General features: G+C 30.8%; 1 protein-coding gene across 5 annotated transcripts in view; it reads right to left on the reverse strand.

Annotated features, from left to right (window-relative positions):
- LOC134716136 (Kv channel-interacting protein 4-like) overlaps positions 1-27720 on the reverse strand; it is a 180024-nt gene that overhangs the window by 67713 nt on the left and 84591 nt on the right. The window contains exon 1 of one of the 5 annotated variants that reach the window (XM_063578928.1): positions 14141-14705. The exons of the other annotated variants lie outside the window; for them this stretch is intronic. Coding sequence (XP_063434998.1) covers positions 14141-14207 — 67 coding nt within the window. The 5' untranslated portion in view covers positions 14208-14705. Of the gene's footprint in view, positions 1-14140; positions 14706-27720 lie in introns of those variants that run through there. 5 annotated transcript variants of the gene reach the window in all.

Genomic DNA, 27720 nt, shown 5'->3' on the forward strand with positions numbered 1-27720 from the left:
TGATCCTTTGCTGTTTTAAACAATTTTGAAAGAAACATCGATATGGTTAAATAAGTAATTTTAAATTATCACGATTTATTGAACCTAATCACGAAATAACAGCAAATAAAGTGAATTAAATTTCAAAAAGCAACACTTCTTTTTTATTTGACAAATAACCTGTCAGCATCCACCGAGAAACGAGGTAAAAGTAATTCTTTGTTACAGGCAAAACACATTTATCCATTAATCATTGTTTAAGAGAAAATATTATATGAGATTGTAATTACGGCTTCTCAGTGTGCATTAAAAACATTAAAACTTAAACAAAACCATATTTGATAACAGAAAAGAACGTTCATGTTTGGGCTTAATACTAATCAACAGAAAATCATATTTGATAACAGAAAAGAACGTTTATGTTGGGGCATAATACTAATCAACAGAAAATCATGTTTGATAACAGATAACACGTTCATGTTTGGGCAAATAAGGACAACAGTAGTATATCTGGTTCGAAAGTCATAAATCGATTGAGAGAAAACAAATCCGGGTTTATACAAACTAAAACTGAGGTAAACTGCTAACCAACAGTAAACTGTTATGTTATTACCATGTTGTTTAGTTCGGAATCTAAATAAAACAAACTGTTAAACTTGTTGAACAATAAAATGCAGACAAATCTACCATTTATATTCAATAGAAAGAAGAGGGTATTTACATAAGTTCTTAGATACACACACCATTAACATCTACTACAATCAATTCATATATATGTAAAAAGAGTAAGACGATAATAGTACAAAAAAGAGAACCATGCTGGGAAGGGCGGCTGACAGATAATTATTTGTAAAATGGTGCAATGGACGTTTAAGCAGATTCTGCTCCGTAAATGGCTTTCATCGTGTTGTTTAGTAAAAAACCAGAGTTAAGTCTCATTTGGGATGTCATAACGAGGAAAAGAGTACTGGCGTGCTTAAAAATACATGATAAAAATGCAATTTTTGGAATACCTTTTTAACATGGAGATATTAACTGAATATAAAAGTCTTCCGGTGCTCCTTAAATTTTACTACACAAACAAGCAATTTTCATAATTGCATAAGCTGAAATTATTCTTTTGTCATCAATTTCTCGTCTAAGCAAACTCACATGGACAAAATTAAGGTTTATGTCAAGATGGGATAGAGACTTAAAACTGAATATGTGGTACTAGAATCTTAACTCTAGTTCAATACAAAGGATGATTTTAACAAAGTGACAAAACGTTACAGTATTAAATGAGAAGAGATCATCTATATAATAAACTCATCATAGGTACCATGATAAAAAACATGTTACACCAGACGCGCGTTTCGTCTACAAAAGACTATTCAGTGACGCCCGAATCGCTACAAATTAAATAGGCCAAAACAAAGTACGAAGTTGATGAGCACTGATGACCAGAATTTCTTAAACTTTTGCCAAATAAAGCTAATGTAATCTATTCCTGAGGTAGAAAATCCTTCGTATTTCAAAAACTCAAAGGTTTTGTAAACAGTTAACTTATAAATATGACTATAATTCTTGTCAGTAGGTGCAGACTACTGGGTTGGTGATACACTTGGGGAATTAAAACTCCGCCAGCAGTGGTATCGACCCAGTGGTTGTTAATTCTCTACTCAAAGATCCAGGTTTAAATTTTGTATTTATGCCAGACGCGTGTTTCGTCTGAAAAAGACTTATCAGTGACGCTCGAATCCCAAAAGGTTAAAAAGGTAAAACAAAGTACGAAGTTGCAGAGCATTGAGGACCAAAATTAATAAAATGTTTGCCAAATACAGCTGATATATTCCTGAGGTAGAAAATCCTTAGAATTTCAATAATTCAAAAGTTTTATAAACACTTATTTATAAATACACATAACGAGCAGTAAGGGTTAATACATGTTTCTTTTAATTCTTACCGAGAAGCTCCGTACGCGGTCTCATATGAATAAAAGACTTAAAGTTAAACTTTGTTCCCATAGGAATGTCAATTCTCTGTGTCGATTGTCAGATGAAGTACAAGTCATCCAAACGTAGCAAATATGTAGTCAATATAAAACATAAGCATCTTGAAGATATAAGTTTAAGACTTTTGAGCATTTGTTTTCAAATCAGTTGTTTTTACGATGTATGATTGATTTTAGTTCGGCTTTGGCTATGGCTATACTATTTGTCATGTTGGTATTATTCGCTCTTCATTTTGTTCAGATTTGTATTGTTGAATAGCTTGTCCTAGAACTTCACTGAAGACACTTTTATTGTCAAAATGTGCATCTGGTGCAGTAAAATCTGTGTAGTTTATGTAAGTATACTTTCCTCATTCATAAAATGATATTTACATTGATCATTCTATAACAAAGTATATAGAACGCTGTCGGACTGTTTCTTTTTAATCGATCTTGATGTTAAAAACGAAGAATACTAATTTCTAGGGCAGGTAGGTCATACGTTTTCATACTATTGCAACAGGTGAGAGGCTTAAAAAATGAGATGTGGAATGATTGCCAATGCGACTACTCTCCACAAGAGACCAAAATGACATAGAAATTAAAATTTATAGGTCACCGTATATCCTTCGACAATGAGCAAAGCCCATAATGCATAGTCAGCTTTAAAAGGTCCTGAAATGAAAATGTAAAACAATTCAAACGAGAAAACTAACGGCCTTATTTATGTAAGAGGCTTATATTGTTTGTACTTTAAACAGAATGTTATAAACATTTCTCAAAGAGAAAACTGTCGATTGCCATTTCCTCTTTGGCCGTTGTTACATTCCGTGGAAATAGCATACAAAGCTGCCAACCGTGTTCGTCAATAGCAATTACCTATCTAGGTGGTCTCGCAGTGTTTTAGACTAGAGTACAAAATTATTGAGAATTTAACCTAGGTTGTATGGATTAGACTATTAACTATAAAGGCATTTGCTTTGAACATTTGTTGTTTTGTAATTAATGCAATTAGTAAGTGATATAATTTCTCTATGGCTTGTAGTAGATGAAACACTTTTTTAGGAAGGACCCTGGTGACAGGATGCACATATTTAATTGATATGTATATTACCATATCCTATTTTTTAATTGTGAATCTGTAGGGCAATAATCTATATAAGAGAGGGGCAAAAGATACATATAAAAAATAAACTGACAACGCCATAGATAAATAAAATAACAAAAAATGAAAATCAAGACAACCTTATTTTAAGCTTCAAATAAATTACCGTTTTATTATTTTCTATATACCAATACTTCCTTCCGAGAAGGAAACTTAAAACTTGTATCCGTTCACTTTTTTTTTTATAGAACTTCCATTAGTAAGATAAAGTATAAATTCTGATAATATTCTCGCGCATGTACTGCCCATACTGCTTAACTGGAAATTTTTAGGAAATTGTTTCTTTTTTAGAACGTGAAAAAGTAATTCTGCAAGGTAAAATAAATGCCATACTCGAAACATTTGATAAGTTTGGATCATGCGACCAGCTATTTAAAATTGTCACGATAGCGATCCGTGTTGAGTCGATTATTTTCCAACCCTGCTCATCTATTTACAGACTAATTTAATTCAATTTTCTAAGATAACAAACCGTCTGCTAGTTTAAGGAAACAATAAACGAGGAGGATATTTTAAGATAAGTATCTAAGATATTTCTGTTCTAATCCACATATATGGCATACAAATGTCTAATTACTTCGATACAGAGATTAAAACCTGTCAAGCAGAAACCTGTGGGACATCATCGTAGAAACGAGAATAATACATTGTGTACACCAGACAAAAGAAAGTTTCGTTTATAACAGACTTATCAGTGACGCTTGAATCGAAAAAAAAAAACACATAAAAAAAAAACAAATAGAAAACGAAGTTGGTGCGCTTTTAGGATCGAAAATTTAAAAAAGTGTTGCTAAGTTTAGCTGAGGTTATCTATTCCTGGAAGATAAATATGAAGCGATGTCACTTGACTGCTGAATGATGTTTTTGCTGTTTAGAGATTATGAACGAAACTATGCTTGTTTTATTGGTGTCTTGTAGTAATTATTAAAAAAACATCTATAAATTGGCGAATGTTTACTCTACATACTCTGAAACTAAAAATAAATGGTTTAGCGTTTAATTGTGAATTACAGATCGAGCATACGTTTTGTTTCAGATGAACTACTGGTCATCGTTTCAGATGAACTATTGAACACTAAAGAGCAACCCTAAAAATATTCTTATATTGATATCGAGCGTACGAAGCGCTATCCTAGACGTGAAGCGATATCACTATGGCAGGATTCTAACGGTGAATCGAGAATGATCAAAGCATTTGAAGTCTAATTGTTTTTCGAAAGATTGGGTTTACGCTATCCCGATGAAGTATAGAAAAGGGTATTAGACGCACGAAATCCATAAAAGAACATTTACATAAAAACATATGCAATAAAAACGTTATTCGAACATTTTTTCGAGAGAAAAAAATCAACACTTAAAGGAATGTAGCGTCCGATGCGCTCTACTCTGGATAACCTTATTAGAAATGCTCATACACTCACAAAAGACAAAGCTGTATATCTATCTAAACACGTGGGGAAATATAATAGGATCAATATACTTGACAATCAATTGCACCCAACTATTAACAGAAATGAAAAAAATAAATAAAATGGGTAGTTTAGTCTAGTAGAAAGAGGGTGACTATTACTATAATCAGAAGCAAACATTGTTTCATCAAATAATTATGTCAAAATACAACTAATAATGTTTTTTGTAATCTAATCGAGTGATTTTAACACTATTTTGAATCAAAATCAAAATAACATTACTTGCTAAGAATGGAAACATCTTCCAAATTATATTTGGAGAAGAAGAAACTATAAAGGACTGGGTTATATTATCAAAAGACAGATGAGAAATACTAAGTATGTATATATCTATTGTTGTTTTGAATCAATTCTTACTAAAATTCGCTAGTGACAATCTTCATTAAGTTAACGACACATTACAGCTTGGTCAATTTCTGCAAATTAGTTCTCAGAAAAATATTTCTATACGAGTAATAATCAATATAAATACAATAGATTAATTTATTAGATGAAGATTTGCAGTTTTTCTACGTAAATATGATTTGATTTTACAGGTTTATCCATCATTTCAATAAAGAAAATGGACGCGATAGAATAAAAGATAATTGGGGAAATGGCACAGAATTGACATTTACGCTGAAAGGGCTAGAAGATTTAATTTCTGTTTTATCAAACTAAGCTATTTAAGCAACTATTTTGTGGCAATGATTATTTTTTCATACCGTTATTTCTAGATAGGTAACGGTGTGGTTGTCGTTTGCTTAACATTAGTCCTTTCCGAAATAATTATCAAGTGTGTAACGTTTGCATCATTTGTATATCCAAAATTAGAATAATAGACAGATGAAGATGATTTAGACCCCCTTAACGTATAATATGTCAAAAGGGGGTGGGTGAAAGATACAAGAGTTCAATCAAACTCATAAATAGAAAGAAAAAAAAACGCCATGGCAATAAAATAAACTAAATGACAGAAAAAACATATTTCATAAAATACTAAAGACTAAGCAACACGAATCACATCAAAAATACTGGAGGTTACCCTCGTCCTAGATCATTGCAATTGTTTTATAAAAATAAGATGTTTGAAAATTTTGTCCATTATGAAGTTATGTGTTAATGGCATATATTCGTTATTTATTAAATTAAAACGGATCTTGTTAAGACTTAACTCTAATTATATCTTCGAATATAGTAAAAACATTTGTCTATCATTGAAGCAAATCGTGTGTTGGTCATTTTTGGATGAAAGGAGGTCGATCTGAACGAAATTGTTACATATTTTGTGATTAATCTACTGTATAACAATAAATCGTCTTAATTTTTGTATAGGGGCTAAAAGATGTATTTAAACCTATTCTTACTTAAAAACAAAAGTAAAATCAGAAAAATACTGAACTTAGAGGAAAATCAAAGTGAAAGTTGAAGGCAATTAGATACACCAGTTATATCTGTCCATCTTTATTTGTTTTCCTTTCTTTTATTTTTCCTTCTTATATGTTTGTATATTTTTGTTTTTTAAGAAGTAGAAATAATAATGCTGTGTACTCTTGCTCCATAATAACCATTCAAATGTGATAAAGATGCGGGGATAACAGAAATTGCATTTTGCCTATTTCTATGCTGCAGAGAAAGATTCAAAAATAAAACAGAATTACATGGAATTTCAACTTGTAAGCTAACAAATATACTCATCATAGATACCAGGACTACAATTTAACATTAACGCAAGACGCTCCTTTCGTCTACAAAAAAGCTTAAGTTAAAGAGCATTTGGAAACAAAAATTCTTCAAACATTTTGCAACATACAGCTAAGGTAATCTATTCCTGAGATAGAAAAGCCTTAGTATTTGAAAAATTCAAAGTTTTGTTTAAAACCGATACGGAATTTCCAAACAAATTTAACATCATGATCATTTTGTCTCTAATACAAAAAAAAAGGACAATCCTCCTTTTACAGTACATTAAACGTTTACAACATCATTTCTTCTACGGTTTTATATCATCATATGGATTTTAGATATTTATGTTATTTCTTGAAACACATTCGTTAGGTACTTTTTCAGATTGTATGTACCAGTAATTAAGTCAACACTATCAGGCAATGCATTGTTTCAACCAAGACCTGATTCTCTAGAACACAAATTAAAAAGCAAATTAATCTTCTTAAGATGAAAAGGTAAAATCAACTGCTGCTCTGAAATGCCTTTTAATGCATACATTTCAAAGAAATTGACTTTATAAGAATAAATCAAACAAGCTTGACATTTCCTTGTAGAAAATTTGCTGATAACATTATCAATTTAAACCAACATGGCGTTTAATTATTCACAACGCATTACTATAATTCAAAAGGCTAGAGATTTCAAACTTTTTTGTTTCCTTTTGAAATTGGAAAAAATTATAAAAAGTATGTTAATCAGCTAATCTTTTATGTTTTTATTCTTATCTATAAAAATATTATGTAAGGAAATACAATTCATTCGATTTCATATGCATATAGTCATAGAAGCTATGATTATAGCCGACACATTCTGTTTGAACATGTTACTTTTAATACTCAATTGCAATTTTATCAATAAAATAACAAGTGGCAGGGAATTCAGGAATAAAATAGCGAATAAAAGTGGAACTTTTAAGATCGTCTTCAACAGAATGATCATTTCTATTATTATTCAATGGTTTAACAGATAAACTCTCTTCTGCTGCATGAATATTCTAGTTGAGTAACCCCTTTGAAGTAGCGATTGTGTAGCGATCTTTTGGACTATTAAGAGTATTGAAATGTATCCCCCCTTGTGCGCTTGTGGACTCTGGAGAGAGTCCCGCTAATCTATCACAGTCTTGCGTCCGTTCTCGCATGATTTCATTTGGATATTTTCTGGCTGATTTCAATTACGAAATCGTACCAAGAACAAACTATTTTGTTGTACATCAACAGATTTCGACAGCTAACTCAAATATGTCTACGTTTAAGGAATAAAGATCGATAAGATTCGAGCTTCGATCAGAGGTTTCAGAGATTTTTACAGATATTTTTTCTTGACTGTCAATGTTAAGGGTACCAAATATCTGGTATTTTTTTTATGATTAATACTTTTCACGAAATTATGATAGTGAAAAACAAAGACTAAATAATAATAAAAATTACAAGCTTTCACTTTGATTCCCGCAAACATTTTTACCCAAATCATTTCATGTAATTATTTTATGTCAAATAACTGTGATTTGACCAAAAGTCATAATTCTTTTATAAAGTAAACGATGTTCAAGGTAATGGGTAACAAATATAAATAAAATCAACATGACTATGAACATATGATTCATAATAGTGAAGGACGTGTCACTTAAATGGCATAATTTTAAAAAACAAACTTCAGTGGTCTTTGGGTCGGATGAGCAAACTAACGGTTGGATACTTCATTTGTACATTTTTTTGTACCAGCTGTTATATGGTTTACGTGCAATCCATATTATATTTTATTTAAAATTCAAAATAATTTTAAAAGTATTATGTTTCACGAAATGCGACATATTCTGTGTTATCCAGGAAACATTATACAAGGCACTTCATACCAATTTTCATTATTCAGTTTACAATTCAACAAGAGAAGGCTGTGAATATTAAAATATTCTTAGAGCATTTGATAGTTTTGCTAATAAATAAAATAAGTCTTCCTGGTTAAAAAATTCTGAAATTAATATTCAGTATGAAAAAATACTTAAATGTTCAAATTCAATACACTTTTTACAAAAGAATAAAATCACATTTAATCTTAATATTTATTCAGTAAAAGCATTTATATCTCCGATTGAAAAACACACGAGTGTCGAAAGCTGTAGATGTGCATTAGTTAGCATATTCATGCGAAGCATTAAATTGCCACCAGCTGTTTCAATCTGAAAAAGATTGCAATGCAATTTTCATATTATTTTCAAGCTGATTTTAAAGTATCGATTGTCATTTTCAAAGACACAATCTAAGATGGAATTTTTTGTATTGTAGATTGAAACTTGAATCTTGCAACATGAGAACTGTTAATAACTTGATTTAAATGAAAACAAAATTCATGTTCCAGCTGCAATTGTCTTCAAACTGAGTTGGGTCAATAACATTTTATGGAAGAGAAAAATACCGAACTCATAGGATAATTAAAACCAACAAGAAGTCTCTTTTCTGTGTTTTGTTTTTTCTCCATAGATTTACGAGTTTTGAACAGCGGTATACTACTGTTGCCTTTATTTCGTATCGCGAAATCCAAAACTCAAACATATCAAATAATTGAAACGAACTGCAATATTCCTGACTTGGTGCGGGCATTAAAACATATAATCGACATGCTAATAACATATATAAATTTTTAATTAATAACGAATGGACGACTACTATTGTGGAACTTTTTATAATGAATATGATATCACCTAAAAACTAGAACTGAAATTACTTTATAGTTGAACTTGTTGAATCTTTTAAAGCACTTAATATGATTTGAAGTTGATACCAAAACCGTTGCCTTTGTCACGTTTTACAGGACATGAGCTGGAAGTCAATGTTGATATTGAAGATTAGTCAGAAACGATTTCTGCAGCATTTATCGATAAGAGATACACTATATTTCCTATGAATCCGATGTGTTGTTGTAATTATTTGAATATTATTTCTATTTAAAACAAACATAAATCGTGTTTTGCCTTTAAAATGATTAACAGTCAAAGATTCGTGAATGCATGTTTTAAACAACATGTATATGCATCGCGTGCATTCCGTCAATTTACATTTCCAGAAATTCCTAATCCGGTTTAAAATTGTGCTTTTGTCCGAAAAGGGAGCGGAAATCTGAACAAGAAGTTATAAAAGACCCGCTAAAGTTTTAAATAGGTCAACTGCAAACAATTTAAGGTCAGAAAAAAGATGTTCATACTTGGAACCGAACTGTTCTCCGTGTCCCATTTATATACCTTACATCAATTCAAAAATCCAACGTTCGTCCCGGTTAAATACTAATTTAATTGCGTAGTCTCAGTTTTCATATTACGTAAGGACTAATCAACGTCCCAATAATGCACAAGTACTGAATTGATACGTTTCCGATTGAGCGAAAGAGTAATACTGGGTGTTTCGTCAAACAGAGCATCATCTAATATACTTGCATTCCCCGCTATGCGAATCCTTATTTAGTCTCACGTCTAAATCGAGAACAGTACACAAAATGTATACAAAGAGATCAGACGAATATTCTAGTATCTAAATATCTCAGACCGAGATTTAAACAGTGGTAACCTATGTCGCCTGAATTTAGATGATCTGAGTCACATGCCTCTTTAAAAACTTATAAAATAGTCAATTATTTATTTGGAAGGTAAAACTTTAGTATTAATCAAATATGCAAATTTTATAGAGTTCTGAAAAGTCTTCATCCAAAGTCGAATATTTGAACATATGTAAAGGGTTTACATTCGTAAGATACACAGAGGCTACATACGTTGATTTGCTTTCTATCAACTGCTACCGTTACTTTGTTTAGCAAAACAATGTTTTAATCCATAAATGAAATTTCCAAATGCATAAAAAGATCAAACATTTTTAGGAATTTTTGGTCCTCAGTGCTCTTCAACTACATATACGATTAGGTCTTTCAAACATTTTTTATTGGAGCGTTACTGATGAGTCTTATGTAGACAAAACGTGCGTCTGGCGTATTAAATTATAATCCTGGTAGCTTTGATGACTATTCACATGAAATGGATAAGTATGCTCTATGCATGTACTCGATTCACATCTTCCAACAATTTGTTTTCTTTGCCGAGTAGATTAACACGATTTTCTACTTTATGCACAACTTTGTCTTATAATTATTCAATTTTACGACCAACTTACTCTAGCAGCAGGCTAAACATGTAATAAACTGGAAAACAGGAGAAATGTGTCTGACATATCAGATTACATGTTTTTTCGTTGAATATGAAAGAATTGAATATAATAAAGTTTGTTCAATTATGGAAATACAAATAACCTAACACCAAAATAATGATAAACATAATATTAGAAAGGTGTTTGAAAAAAATTATTTAATAAATTTGAGTAATAACAAAATAATTGAAAACTGTCGTGTAGCGTATACAAATACAAATGTGAAATCTATTTTGTATCAGAAAATCCTAGTTCATAAGTATATCACAGATCAATATATGTCACGGCAAATGCACGTTTAAATTATTAGCTAAATATATACATTCGTCAGACTTCTTATATTATACTTCCATGTTGATTTAAACCTGTTCCTAGTCGTCTATATGTGATGTGCGTTTTACATTTCATCATACTTAAATCATGTTATAGATTAATTTTCATTAAATTTTATTGGAAATAATTATGGTTAAATTCTGACCTTCGGGAAAAGAATGTTGTACATTTTATTTATTTATAGAAATGGTAAGGCTATATGTATGTATAGAATTTCTACCGACTTGTATTTCAGAAATCATAAATATATGATGTAGGAACATAGTTAATATTATAATTAACAGTAACAATTATGCCAAAATCATGACAGTGTTAGTTACTTGACAATTAACGTCATCACTTTGGTCTTTTTAATATCTACTCTTATGTAAGTTAAAGAGTTTATTAAACTAACGTACGGTTTTCAAAGATAAAAAGGGATGTGTCCAGATGATGCCCCTGTTTGTATATAACGTTATCAAGTGAAATAAATCTAGAACGGTAAAAGTGATATACCCAAATTCGTACTTAATCTGAGTTTTAGGGTTAATATTATTTGGTTTAGGAAAGTTACAGAACGGAAACGAAAAATTCAGTTTTAATTTTTTAAGGAGCATAACTCTAGAAAAGTAAAACATGAATCCATTCAAATTTAAATTTGATCTGTATTTTGTGATGAAAGGTATTTTGTATAAGTTTTATAACATATGGTTTATGCAAACGAAAGTTAGAGAACGAAAGCCAAATTTGCGACGTACGAACGCACAGACGGATAAAATCAAAACTAAATGAACCACCCCTTTGTACAACGAGGGCATCAAAATGTTATCAAGAACAACAGTATCTAAATAATATTCTTTGATGCATAAATTGTTTTTAAGTTACAATGTTGTAAAATGTTCGATGATCTATTTTCACTTTCAAAGGCAATGGTATTAACTGTAAGAAAATTCAAAAGTTTAGTTTATTGTTTTGACTTCAATATAAGCCCCTCATATAATACCATCCCCTAACATATATGTTTCGTGCACACACTCCTTCCAAGTTATTCATAGGTTGAACTTCAAACAATTTACTTAGCATGGTTTCCTACCAGCATTCGAACGGTATGTTTCGTTGAAAAAAGATCAACCGATAAATTACATATAGGTTTGATGAGGACTACTCATGCAACCCTTAAAGTTTTATCAAAGTTTAACGATGTGTTCACTACAGACTGTATTAAAGCCAAACCCATCAGAAGCAAACAAGAAATAATTTCACAGCATTTAATTTTTAATTGCTTATTTATTACATGGTAAGTATATATAACGGTATGTTTATATGGTAAGTATAACTAACATATCAGAACATACCAAAATACACAATGTACTAGACCGATACGCTACGTCGGATGTTTAACACCCTAGTTCGACAGGTAGATAACAGACATATCACAATACTCGGACACTATTTTGACTAACTAAGACCTCCACCGCAGCTTCAATGAGACCACTAGAGGGTTGTAATTTTGTTGGACTATGATTGCATTATAGAATGTGTAATGAAATATGTATTAGGTTTATGAACGCAACTTCTGAATTACGTCCAGAAACGCAACATTAGGGTTCCCAAAAGAACAATGAATACCAAATAATGTGGTTTCCTTTATTAACTATGATTGTATAGTTGTCAATATATCAATGTACCATTCCCTATTTTATCCAAAATTACACCTGGTTTGGTTAGACTTTATTGCGTGTTTATTAATTATTTATCTTACTAATTTGAATTCCTCAATCATTTAGATAAATATAACTAATCATTACTGATAATCTACATTCATTTGGTTAATTATTTATGACATTTATTGAATTTTAATCCTTGTTATATGACAATATCTATGTTTATAAAACTGCATTATGGTTTTCGTAGCGTTCATATACACGTATAAAACTAAGCTCCGTAAACATGAACTTGAGCTGCTTTTCACTGATCAAGTAGGTGGTGAAGGTTCGTGGACATTAATTTTGTTCTACATCACGCCTATTACTTTGACATTTATTGTTAATGAGGTTTCTTTATCACAAATTATGTCAGACAAATCCCCAAGTTTAGCAGACTTTTATTTAAATCGTATTAAAAAGGCAGATTTTCACAAAGATTTAAAAAAAATGTAATGAAGGCTTAGAAGACATTCAAATAGTATGAATTTCACTACAAGTTGTAAAAACATATCTAAATACACTTCTTGTTAAGATTAGTACTTATATAAATGTACAGTATTTTCTATATCTTGACAAACAATTATTTTATCAATGCCAAAAGCTTTCTCCATTGGAACTAAAAAAGCAACTGCTGGTCTAGATTTCAAATCTTAGAATCGATGTTTAAATTCCGGAATTGATGAAATCATAAACGCCACCCCTCCTCTAACCCTTAATCTGACTATACTCAGATGTAAGATGAAACTTAAACGAATATTCATTTCATTTTACCTCTTTATCACTAATCTTAAAATGCGTTAAATAAACAGGCATCTTACAGAGTAGCACATAAGAACCAAAAGGGTTATGCACAAATAAAATATTGTCAAGCTAAATTTTAAAAATAAACTAGAGACTGTACGGCGTGTCTATGTTTAATGAAGCAAATATTTGACTTCCTGGATCATCAACACTCGTACCAACAAATTAAAATCGATTTTTTTTCGAAATCTTTATATTTATGGTAACAAGTAATGAGATTATTCCATCGTTTGATTATAATTGACTTAATACATAATAACTAGCACTTTTATACTCTCTTGTTAACTGTTGCGTTTGATCTTTCAAGGGATATAGATTATAAAGTTTTCCGTTCTTAATTCTTTGAAAAATCAGTAGAAGTAGCTGAATTAAATGGCACAGTAATCCGCGGAAATATCGAGCTGAGATTTCTTTTGAACTTTTGATAATATTTGCAATGTGACCCACATAAACAAATACACGTGCGCAGCTAATGAAAGGAGATGTGCAGACAGGAAAATGATTTAAGGAATGTGTAACATGTAATAATTAGTATGCGATCAACTATATTTGCACAGACTCTAAGGAAAGCATAGAGTATGTCATAGGTAAAAACACTGCCGGATATTATATATTGCATATCCGAATGGACAAAATTTGACTATGCGATATTATTATTTGTTTCATTAAGTACAGACTAATAGATATATCTGCTCTATTTTTGCTTTCATTCTTGCTTTACAACACACATTTATTATATATATGCATGTAATGTTTTACCCCCTAAATATTGAGCAGACGATAAACAATGTTGTCATGGTGTCTTAATTAATTAATTGAGATTAAGTAGATTAGTCACTCACCTATATCAAACACGTATTTGTCAATAATCTTCTTTATTTCACGTCCAAATGAGTGCAAGTAGTTCATGTCTTTTAAACACTACTATGGCTTTGTAAACAAATAGAGACGAGCCTTCCATATATTCCAGTGATATGACATTAAGCTAATTTGAATAGGAATCTAATTTTGCAACTGCAATTTTCCAAACCAACATCAAGAATAAGATAACGCAATAAATGATATTTTGTGACAATATCATAAAACTGTACGCAAAGCTCAAGTAAGGCACAAATTAAAGGCGTTGATAAAAATTAAAGCTACAATTTGATAGAACATATATAAATTAATTAATATTCCAATTAATAGTGATTTCTAAGCGTTGGTTCCTTTCTATATGAAAAACACATTAAGACTACGATGTTAACTTCCATTGCTTTGCTTAAAATAGCGGAATAACGAGATTAAAAATTGCACAGGAAAGCCGTTTGTTATTAAACTAAGAAAACGGTTGTTATTTTCCTAAAGCCATTCAGTGGAATTAATCAGGTAGAATCCAACATCTCCCTATCAGTGTTGATTATCCGTGACTTAATCTACTACAGGTAAAAGATCAGTGTTGATATGATTATCCGTGACTTAATCTACTACAGGTAAAAGAAACATCTAATACTACTTGTTGCAATCCTCTCTGTTTTTCATTTAAAACTTAATGTCAACATTGTCTTTCCACAGCCATATCCCAAATGTCTATTTCATTACACAATTTTGAGACAGTTGACATTATAGTCATACGGCAGAAAAATCAATCAGAGGCCAGCTCAGGTGTTTTTGTATTTGTCTCCGATATGTCATATAATCATTACGATTATCTAAAAACAATTGTAGATCTTCGAATTAAACACGTTGAGATTTAAGTAATAATCTATCAAATATATCTGTAAGAAAATCAATACTCTTACAAGTCGTTTGCTATTAACTGATACCCGGCGGTTCATCTACTTGACCAATATTATATCATTATTGTTATGACACTGGATATTACCAACAATTAATTGTGAAATGAACAGTTTTGTCTCGGTGGTTCGTATGTTAAAGAATTGTCAAAGGTTTGTAACAAATGATATGAGCACTAAACATTGCCATTGTATAATTTTCCGTTGCTCTTAGCAACTGATGACTATTTGAAATCCGCAATTCATTTTATGTAAGATATTTGGTCAATTCAAAGATAGCATAATTGCTTCATAGTTTTAAATGAACAAGCAAATTAGAAATCGCATGTCGTAAAGCAATTTTCTTGATTATCCATAATTGCAGATGGTGTTTCCCTCATGTGTGCTTTTAATTTTTATTACTTTTCAATGGATTTTTTTTAAATTGCTACTACTTTTATAGATTGTTAAACAGCTTACCACTCTAACAGGAAGGTGGCAGTTATCAGATGAAACTTCGGAAATTTCCATTGGTTCAATTTTACATAGATTTTCTAATGAAAAAAAAATATCCTTATCACGAATCAAAAAAAAATTCACAAGACATTTTTGAAGTCTAATCATGATTATAGGTCTTGTTAATCGTTAAATATAATTCCTTAATTTTATCTGACGCATTTACTGGAAAATACAACTTCATGTAATGACTTCTTTGCACAAAACAATTAATTCCCGATAACTTTAATTGAGCTATTGAAGTCAATTCTATTGCGACAGAATGTATTGAACAGACAAAAATAGCGAAAAAATGCAATTCTGATTGTCTTCGTCGATGTGTTGTATATATGAATCTATTATCTTCACTCTATGGAGTACCAGTTTCTGTCTTTATTTATATCCTGTTATTTCATTGGTAACAATTACCCAATTTAAAATCTTTTCTTATAAATGTCTTTTTCTTACACTATGGTCATCAAGTTAAATCTCAGGATAGTAGGTTTATTCAAATAAGAAATGAAGCATAAAAAAGACTACATTCTCAAATCAGTATGCTTCACTCAGTTTAGAAAAGATTACAAACATATTTCCATCAAGAATTTAAAACACGTGTTTGCTTCTAAATTCCCATATGATGTCTAAATGTTATAACTTACTTCTTCTTAATGAATGCTTTTGATATTGCTAACGCTACGAATTCAAATGCCTAGATACAATTCCCACAACGGAATCATAACAAACAAATGTAGGGAAGTTTTGTTTGCATGCTTGTATCATCGTAAAACTTGAATCGTTGTAACTTTTACAATCTTTACTAAACGAACTTCTCTCATGTTAATCTTCAAAGAATGTGTGTACTATAAGAGCCAGACACATGTCTCTTAGTTCATTGATATTATCACAATATATCCATTTTTTACATGTATGCAAAATATTACTTGAATTTGGCAGCGTTCAAGGAAAAATATTAAGTGTATGATGGTAGATCTAACACGTGATGGTCTGTGATGATTTGGCTAATGGCTTGTTTCCGTGATTATTACATATTGTTTTCAGCATACGATAACGACAATGTACATTTTGTTACAACGTTGTTTGCAGGTCATTATTAACGATTTGACATTTGATAGAAATTGATAATATCTTTGAAAGATGGCACTGGACAACCTTAGAACCATAGATGGTGGTTTGAACTTCTATGTTATAACCAAACACAATTAAATCCGCAAATTATAGCAAATGAATAATTGAATAATTGATGTTGCACGTTTGAAGAAAAAGTAATGATAAATAAAATAGTAAAAATCAAAAGCTCAAACACATCAGACAAATTGATAACAACTGTAATATTTTTGAACAATTGTTTACTACGTGCGTTATTAGTAATGCTATGTATTTTTTTATATCTGAAAAACTAGATATAAAACTGCATACGAAATTACTAAATGCATCATATTTTATTCGTTTTCACACATTGGAGCTGCAATTCGATACAGTCAATTAGGTACAAAGGCCATTTCATTTCAGACGTTGACCAGTATATTATTATAAATTGACCTGCAATTCGGTATGGTGTCAATTTGTTCAGACAATGACGCTGCAATGTACTGGTATTTTTTCTTCTAAAATTTGAGATAGCTACTATCTTACTAACAATTTAAAACAACACTCTGCTTCGAATAGTTTCTATGTGTTTGTTACCCATTTTGTACATAAGCTAAACAATAAAACAGTATTGCCAGTCATGTGAAATTTGTCAACGCAATTAATTTCACCGCACGTAAATTTCAAAAACATAGCCAGAATTTAACATTGTTGTACAATGCGCTTCACTTTTACACACTTAAGTTCGTTCAATTGAAACAATACTATTTTAGTTTATTTTTCAAGGAGTTTGAGAATGATAATAGCCTTCAATACGGAGTCGTTCATAAACCAGTATTATTTCCAGTATCGCTGTAATTCTGAACAGATGGAACACTGTTGACTACATTTCTTCAATTCTGACCTATTCTGAATTCCGGTACTTACATGATTTATAATAAACCGTTTTAAAATCGTCCGTTAAGAGATTTTGAAATTATTAGATAGTTAGGTTTCAACTCCCTTAAGGCTTTGGACACTTCTTGTGAAGGTTTATCTTTAAAAGCGCTTCGAACGCACAACATTTATGAAGTATTTTTGATTGGCTGATATCATTTAATTTTCTTCAAATATTTGACGATGAATATGACACTAAGAAATGTGTGGTAACATATATGAGACAGACGCATTAAAATAAGTATCATTTTAACACATTTTTGGACGAACGTTTGATTCTCACTACTGGTTAAGTTAGGCGGTAAAGGTGTTTTGTTTGGTGATGGTAACGATGATCAGTTGCAGTGTAAGAAGTCAGCACCTTTTGTGCTGAAATAAAATACGATTACTTTGCTTTTAAATACTTTAAACTTCGTATTTCATTTAGGCTTCCATGTGTTATTAGCTTAAGCACCAATAATGGGTCTTATATAGATGCAAAGCGAGTGCTAGTATATGATACAAACATGTTAGTGTGTATCTTTGATTGTTTTTTATTGAAGCAGCGTCCACTGGCATATAGAATGAATCTTCATTCCACTTGCATACAATAATATTTCCACAGATGTTGTATTCTATCGAGATACTTCATACTCGTTACATTATGTTGAAAATGTTTAAAGCTTATGATACTATTACAGTTTTGCTCATACGATGTTGTCCATACTGTTGATTCAGTATTATTCGTTGGATACACATTTTCGTAGATGTCATGGGTACAGGTAAAAAGTAAAATCACAAAAATACTGAACTCAGAGGAAAATCAATTTGGAAAGTCTATAATCACATGGCAAAATAAAAAAACAAAACGCATCAAAAACGAATGGACAATCACTAAATCACTAAATCAAATGATCATCTAATGACAAATTTTCTAAACACAGACCTCGACTAAACCACGAATTATATATCAACGAACATACAAGTTTTCTCTATCCACGAAAATTCGTACCCACGAAAATAAATGAATCCACAATAAAATGGTATTATATGCGACTGTCTTTCAAGGGACTCTCCTATTTTGAATTTTCATTGGGCTTCTAAATTAGGGCTATATCACTTTATAATTTTGAATTTAAATGGGATTTTTCAATGTCGAATATGGAGCTTACTGCTACAGATTTTCCTGTATTCTTTTTACACGAGAAGAAAATTCAGTACAATAATTGAATGTGCAGTAGTCAGTGAGCTAAAAGGGACGGTTTGTGTAATCGGTATAAATTACCTGACAATTAACCTGGCTACATAAAACTAAATATTATTTCAGATAAGAAAAATATAAGTAAGGTATATAAACTGTCCTACCTTTAAAGATGCAGCAAATACAGCACATGAAAAGAAAGAATGAAACAAATGAATGTCAAACAATAATAACCATTGAAATACGTTCAAGCATAAGGAAACGATTCAAAATCACTTATAACTGGAATCTAGGTAAGTGAACAATTGAAACAATGTTATGAAATCTGGTTCTATAAAATAGAATTTATTTTTGTTACAAAATTGGTAAATAAACAGCATTTGAATTTGTTTTAAACAGTTGTTACACTAAATCATGCACATTCGCTTATAACGTTTTCTTCTAATTTGATACAAATAAAGTAATAGCATATTAATTTTTCTTTCATAAATTGTGTTCTAAATCAGACTTAGTATCGAGTCGTCCGCACTTTTCCAAATATAAAATGTTTTAATTTAGATTGTAACGACGTTTTGTTTGCAGCCAATTAAGACCTTAGTATTGACACACATTGATAATTTTAAACTCTTTAAAAAGGCCAAACGTTTCCTAGTTGTTTAAATTTGCAACATGTTACAATTTTTGTTAATAAAAATAATGACCCCCCACTTAGTGTTCATGTTGCTCGAATTTCAGTTATATATGTATTGATTTGTAGATCGTTGGTTGTCCTTTTTATCGTTTGACCTTTTGGCTTTGTTGACCGTTTTTCTTCTATATATAATTTTAGATTGCCCCCTTGGTATAAAAATCTCAAGAAAAGGAAGAAACTGATCAAGCTTTGTTGATAGCATAAAATCTCATCGACGCTTAAAGGGCCATATAAAATTCGCATAATTTGAATAGTAAACGTGTAGTTAATGTATATTTCTTTAATGCAAATACAATCACATGTCAACTGTATATTTCAAATGCTGAGTAAAGAAATAGTGTAATTAAAAATAAATATCACATTGAGATTCGAGTCAAAATCAAAACACTTTATGAAGAGAAATAATTTACAAGACGTCATAATAAAAGAAAGTTAATACCCATCTGTATATTTAATAGCCAAATGAAAAAAATAATATAGAAAAAAAATAATTAAAGACATTTTTATGATTCGACAAAAGAGGTGAACAATATTGACTGCGTCATTGAGTGCAACAACTCTAAACACAATATATAGATCTCTAGGGTAAGTCTTAATTTGATCACAGTTCAATAGTTTACACTATAAATTGTGTTAAACTATTCCCCATGCTCAATAGATAGATCGTCTACATTATTTCATAATAAAGATGTGTTGTCTACAAAAAAGTAGATACAAATGTTTTGTTTTTGGCTAAAGAAAAATTGTGGTATTGATTAAGTTCAAATTGTAAAAAATATAACGACAAACTGTATTTACAGGAACGTTTATTTTAATTACAGAGGTGAAACTCTACAGGTGTATACAGGAGTGATGTAAAAAGTAAAATCACAAAAATACTGAACTCAGAGGAAAATCAATACGGAAAGTCCATAATCACAAGGCAAAATCAAATAACAAAACGCATCAGAAACGAATAGACAAGAACTGTCATATTCATGACTTGGTACAGACATTTTCAAATGCAGAAAATGGTGTATTAAACCTGGTTCTATAGCGCTAACCCTCTCTCTTTAATAACAGTCTCATCAAATACCGTTATATTTACATGATGCGTTAAATAAACAGTCACAATTAAAAAAATAGTCAATAATGACTCTTGAAAAGCTAATCCAGTGAAAAACATGAAGTATTTTTTAACGCTATATACTACTGTTTTCATTGCATAATTAAAAAATCTAGATTATGACAAACTTTTCAATTTTCAAATGTCAACTGTCTGTTCCTCAGCAGCTACATGAGTTCTGTTTCATCGTTGAACTTTGTTTAGAGTTTGGAATTTTTGTTACTTTATTTATACATCATTCTTGTATACCCTATTTGACAAGTTAAACAGTCATTTGTGTCATTCATAAGTTACAATCTAGTATTATTTCAGTTTTTGAGATTTTCAATATATCAGCCAATGATTGTTTCACCTATGTTTTCTAATTATTCTGAACATTTACATTTTAATAGAAATAAAATAAAATAAAAGCTGTCTACTATTTTCTTTTTTTAAATTTTAAAAATATATTTTCATTTCAGTTTTCATTTAATACAAAATCTATATTCATCTTACGAAGTTGTAAATAATTAATGTGTCTAACGACCATTTCCTTATTCCTATCCTATTATTATATATTGTTACAGTAATTTTCATGACAGTACTTGTGAATTTTAATGAAAAAATAATTTCACCTATACTGATGCATTATACAATAAAAGGACTTTAAAGTAAATTAATTATATCGATTTTTTAAAAGTTGACTTCACTTTGATTTCAATTTTGTCAGATAAATTTTAAATGTATCACGTATTAAATTGAAACAGTGCATAACATGAACAAATAAGCAATATGAAAAAACAGACAGTAGAATATATTGTACATATCTAACCATCATAAAAACGATGTTTAATTCACCTTAAAATGAGGAACGAAAGATACCAGATACTCATAGATTGAAAATAAACTGACAACGCCATGGCTAAAAATAAACAAACAAACAGACAAATAATAGTACTCAAGGCGCAACATAGAAAACTAAAGACTAAGCAACACGAACCCCACCAAAACATTGGGTGATCTCAGGTCATTCGGTAGGGTAAGGGGATCGTGTTGCTTATGTTATTACAAATCCAGTAAATAGTCTAACTAGGTAGGTCACATTCGTAAATATGGAAGGGTATGGTAGTTACGAAATAAGGAACATATCCGATATAATCAGTGAAACGGTTATTCCTCAACGGTCAACAAACTCGTAATGACGTCCGTAAAATTTACAAAGGGATGATTTAATATTAACCATTTGTAACTCTTTGTTCAAAGAACGGAACAGACATTCAGATATTCCAACCTTGTAACACGTACGAAAAAAATGCGACATACTACCAATAACCTCAGGATCTCATCATATAGCACCTGCCTTATATTATATTGTTTATTTGTTGAATATATTCCTCAATAAATTGTCATTAAAAGAATTATGAAACTTTATGATATGTCATGAGTGGCTTTTCTAATTTTAAAACTCAAAGGGTAATTTCTCGTAGGATTAAATCACATGAAGATCGGTATACTGGAACAAAGACAAATTTAGAAAAGAGAAAATAGAAAACTTCATGGCAATGATTGACAGACCATTTGATTGCACAAAAACAACTCCCAGTATACAACTCATTTATCGTTTAACTAATTATGTTTACCCTCATTATCTTAAATTTAAGTGTGAATGAATTCTCATGTAGGTCAAAATTTCCTTCGTTCAAAGAACGATTTTTTCCAGTAGGCCAAACATTCTGTCAAACAAATGTATATAAACAATCAATGTTCCACTACAGAGTTGTAACCTATATTGACTTCCGGTGATTTCTGATAAAATTACTCGAATAAAAATGGAAGAATAGTTATATTTGATCCGAAAATTTCTATCAACTTTCATTCTTCTAATTCCATATCCGTGAAGTAGCTGGAAGCACGCTGTAGAATACATATATTTATATGGTATCGTGGTGATGTCCATCTAAAATTGACAGGTTTACTTCCGGTTTGTTAACGAAAACAAAGCTTCCATCATAAATGTGTCCATGAATGTTTCCATCGGAAAGTCAGAAATTGACGGATAGTCCATTTCAGCCGTTAGACAGTAACCATCCGTAAATATTTTACATTTAGATAATGGAGAGTTTCCTGTCAATAATTGCAAGTTTTAACGCTATTTGACCGAAAATGTAAGAACTTGTTTGATTAGGTCACAATTGATATTAGATGCACTTAGAGTATGTCTGTTTTGTTCACGCATCGTTGACAATGTAATGAAACTTGATGCGATTGTCATACAAGTGAGAGGTTTAGCTAGCTATAAAACCAGGTTCAATCCACCAGTTTCTACATTAGAAAATGCCTGTACCAAGTCAGGAATATGACAATTGTTATCCATTCGTTTGATGTGTTTGGACTTTTGATTTTGCCTTTTGATTTTGGACTTTCCTTTTTGAATTTTCCTCGGAGTTTAGTATTTTTGTGTTTTTACTTTTTTCTGCGTGTACTTTCAAATGTTGACTGCAAGCACAGAACGATTGATAGTTTAATACTTTAAATATCTTAAGACCAGTGGCGTATATATACACCATTTATATTCTGCATGAAACCAAAGTTACAAAATTATAACACAACCAACTGTGTTATAACTTTAGGCGTTTTTGGTTGTTCTAATACTTTTCTTTTATACAATTTATAAAAAAAGAAGATGATATGATGGCCAATGAGACAACCAACTATCCACAAAAGACCAGAATGACACAAACATTAACAATTATAGGTCCCAGTAAGGCCTTCAACAATGAGCAAAGCCCATACCGCATATAGTCAGCTATAAAAGGCCCCGATAAGACCATGTTAACAATTCAAACGAGAAAACTAACGGCATTATTTATGTAAAAAAAATGAACGAAAAATAAATATGTAACAAACGACAACCACTTTATTACAGGCTCCTGATTTCTTTTATATAATTTGTCTTTTTCATTGTTTAAATGATAGACATACACAACATAAAGATGAAAAAATTGTTCAAATAATAGTTATAAACAGTAAATTATTCAATCGAAACTTCGTCATAAGTAATAACCGTTCACAGTCTTTGTCCGGAATATTAAAATAAATAATCCCGATACCTAACTAAGGGAGAAATACATTTGCACGAATTTGAACTTGACAAGTATAACGTTTCCTCGAACTAGATATCTTTCACCATTATTTGTATATGTATTTTTTAGCAAATACTTTCGGACGGATGTGTGGCTTGATTATGCTTGGCATTTGTTGTCTTTCTCATTTACGTTCATCAATTACACGGCTGTGTTCCCGTTAATAATTACTTATCAACATAATTTTTTGTTCCCTTGTGAATAAATGGTTAACGCAGCCCAATCCTTTGCATGTATAAATTCGGCGATGAACAGTTCAAATAATTTTATGTAAATGGGTTTCAATCACAAACTATTTGTTTTTATTTGCAAATAGAAAACAAGTTGATCCACACACAATTTTAAACGTGGATTTTTTTCGCACAAGTTCATCAATAACCAGGCGTCCAGTTATATCTAACTATAAATATTGGTTCGTACTGTACTGGTGACATTTTGATGCTTACATATTGTAGATTGCTAGGTTAAACACTTACATGTATATTGTATCAGTTTTCTTATAAAGTTAAGGGACTTATTGCATTTAAGTGACTTTATTTCAATTTAAACTTCCTCAAATATCAAAATATGACAGCGTTAATTTCTTGCATTAGATATCGTTCAATTGACTTTACCATCTCACTTCTGTAATATCAATTATGGATAAAACACAATAATATGCAAAAAGAAGCAAATGGTTATATTATCGATAAACGAAGATGCCTTAATTGAGCCCATATTTTATCCTTTATATTCAACAGTATCCATTTACGACAAACTCATAATAGTTTAATGCAATCTTAATTTATGATATGACTATTATTGGTGGTAGGAAAATATCTTGTTACTGATGTAGACTAATTTCCTTCTTTAATGTCATCTATCTATGGAAAGCTATAAAAATGTAAATTTTGTCTCGAAGGCTTACATAAATGCCGGAACACATAACATTGCCGTAAATCGTACTACTTTTGTCACAGCAAGTCGTTAACTGCTCATGAAAGATAACCAATTATAGTTTCAACTACATTTTAATTATGTATGTCTTACAGCCTTGCCCTGTTGTGCACAAAATAAGACACTAAACACTTGATTAGTTAAAATTGAAATGCCAAGAACAAGTTAGTTCCAAAGTTCTTAACTTCAGCATGCATGTACCATACTTGCATATTGCATATATGATGAGTGTGCATTTATTCTCAACTGCAATTGAGATGGTTCTGATGAGATTTAATTGGCTTTACTAGCTATAATTATACCACAGTTTTGAAATAAAGTTCTAAGGCTTTTCAATTAAAGGCATTCATCTTTCTATAAGAAGAATACGGTCAGTGGATACTCTTCCAGTTGCCAGTACATCCATAAAACGATTCGAAAAATCCTGGAATGCTCTCAAAACGTTAAATGGATTTTCATTGTAGCGAATTGAATTCGAAACATAAATGTTTATCGCAGGGTTTACTTGAATTAGAAAAGACCAAAAAGTTTCGATTAAACCTATAAAACAAAAACATTAAAAATGTAGAATTTGTGTAAAACATACAGGTATCAACTAAATTGCTGCGTAAAGGTAGAGGTGTGGAATAATATTCAGAAGGGGAAAACAGCTGTGACGCTAACAACTATAGGTACATGTAAAGTACCTTTGCAGTTGGGTCTTTACATAGCTTTTTCGACAATTTATCCTGATGGACTTCGATTTGACTGCACGTAATTTATAATTATGCCGCCTCGTTCGGTTTGATGTGTGGCGTTAGCTAAAAGGTACGTCGATACAATGACACAGGAATAAAATGAATAAAGAGGATAGGTGTGTGGTCATTGGTAACTCCTGATCCGACCTACCGAATTTACTTTGAAAGGTCCATTTAAATTTTGTACGATGACAATTATTAATCGCTTTAAATGAAGCTTACTTGATTTATACCTTGATATTTGGTAAATGTTCAGTGAAAAATTTGGCTGAAAAATTTAGGGCGTGACATTTTTTAAAATCTAGGTTTATCAGTGTTTTTTTCAAAGTAGTGCACCCTGTTTTTACGGTTCTTAGTAAGTCTTCGACTGGAAAAAATATAGCATAGGGCAGACTGTTTATTTTGAAACAGGCTATCTATGGATTTATTATGGGGGTTTTTGCAAGTATCTTCAACTAGAGAACACAAAAGGCATAAGATTTCGAGTTTATTACCTAACTTCACACCTAAATGACATTTTTTTTACTTAATACGTTGGTTAATAACGTTTGATTTTGACATTTCATGGTTTACATTGTTATGTAAATTACGACTTATTGTCAAAACAGTTGACCACAACACTCATCTACAAAATAATTTCCAAATAGTTATAGTTCAAATCCAAAACGCATTGTAATACATGTTCAAAAATCAAGTGTATAACTATGATTTATACTATTATCTGACATGTTAGAATAAATAATGCAATATGCATTAACAAATCTATATATTGTGGATAAAATATTATATTATATTACTGGTTTTCCACAAAGCAAAACATTGGTGTGAACAACACATATAATATCAAGTAACATACTTAGTGGCGTCAAGAGATAAACAAAATACTTAGGTTTACTCACTTGTAAAAATTAAGGACCCATTGAGTAGCTTTAATAGAAGTTAACCTAATAACATAGTATTATCTATATAAAAAACTTGACCTGGAATTGTTTGTCCTTTTGTAAATAAAGTCGTATATCGATTGAGAGAAAACAAATCCGGGTTACAAATATCGTTTCAAATTAGGTGTCAAATCTGCATCAAATATTCACAGGTATATTGTCACAAAATTATATACACTGTTTAATACATTAATATAAAATTGAGAATGGAAATGGGGAATGTGTCAAAGAGACAACAACCCGACCAAATAAAAAAACAACAGCAGAAGGTCACCAACAGGTCTTCAATGTAGCGAGAAATTCCAGCACCCGGAGGCGTCCTTTAGCTGGCCCCTAAACAAATATATACTAGTTCAGTGATAATGAACGCCATACTAATTTCCAAATTGTACGCAAGAAACTAATATACATATTTATAATTTTAGTTTCTTGTGTACAATTTTGATTTTGGCGTTCTTTATCACTGAACTAGTATATATATTTGTTGAGGGGCCCGCTGAATGACGCCTCCGGGTGCGGGCATTTCTCGCTGCATTGAAGAAATGTTGGTGACCTTCTGCTGTTGTCTGCTCTATGGTCGGGTTGTTGTCTGTTCTATGGTCGGGTTGTTGTCTCTTTTACACATATCCAATTTCCATTCCAAATTTTTATATGTTTAAAGCCTTTTATTATCATTGATATAGCCATATATATAAATTAACTGTTTACAAAAAGGTTGATTTTTTTTAATTACTAAGGCTTTTCTACCTCAGGCATAGATTGCCATAGCTGTATTTGGCAAAACGTTTAGGAATTTTCTTCATCAATGCTCTTCAACTTCGTACTTTCTTTGGCTTTTTTTTTTTTTTTTTTTTTTTTTTTAACTTTTTTGGATTCGAGCGTCACTGATGAGTCTTGTGTAGACAAAACGCGCGTCTGACGTAAATACAAATGTGAATCCTGGAATCTGTAATGAGTTTATTAATAGACATTTATATAGTATTCTGTTAAATCATAATTCAATATTACTTTGGCAATTTGAAGGCAAGAATTGTTACCTTCAATATGTAGTGAATAATGCAAAAATATAAGGCCTTCTTAATTATATTAAAGTTAAGTTTTAAAAATATGCTATCTTGTAAAATTAAATATAAAAATATCAACATACTGATGTACCATGAGAACTTATACAATTTATTACTCGTCAGTTTTGCTTGAAACCACAAACTTAAGCTATCAGTGCTAAAAATTCTCGTCAATTCGTCCCACGTTCAATGAACTACAATTAGACGTAGGAAAAACCAAAATTGCATCATTTGAACTAAGCTAGTGCTTTCAAAATGGACAAGTATGAATGTGCATCAGTATGGTTAAAAATGGATCACTTATTTGGAGGACATGTTTTGTACATTTTGAAATGTAGTTTAACGTAAAGAAGA

The sequence above is a fragment of the Mytilus trossulus genome, chromosome 4 (assembly GCF_036588685.1).
Source record: "Mytilus trossulus isolate FHL-02 chromosome 4, PNRI_Mtr1.1.1.hap1, whole genome shotgun sequence".
Taxonomy (NCBI): Eukaryota; Metazoa; Mollusca; class Bivalvia; order Mytilida; family Mytilidae; genus Mytilus; species Mytilus trossulus.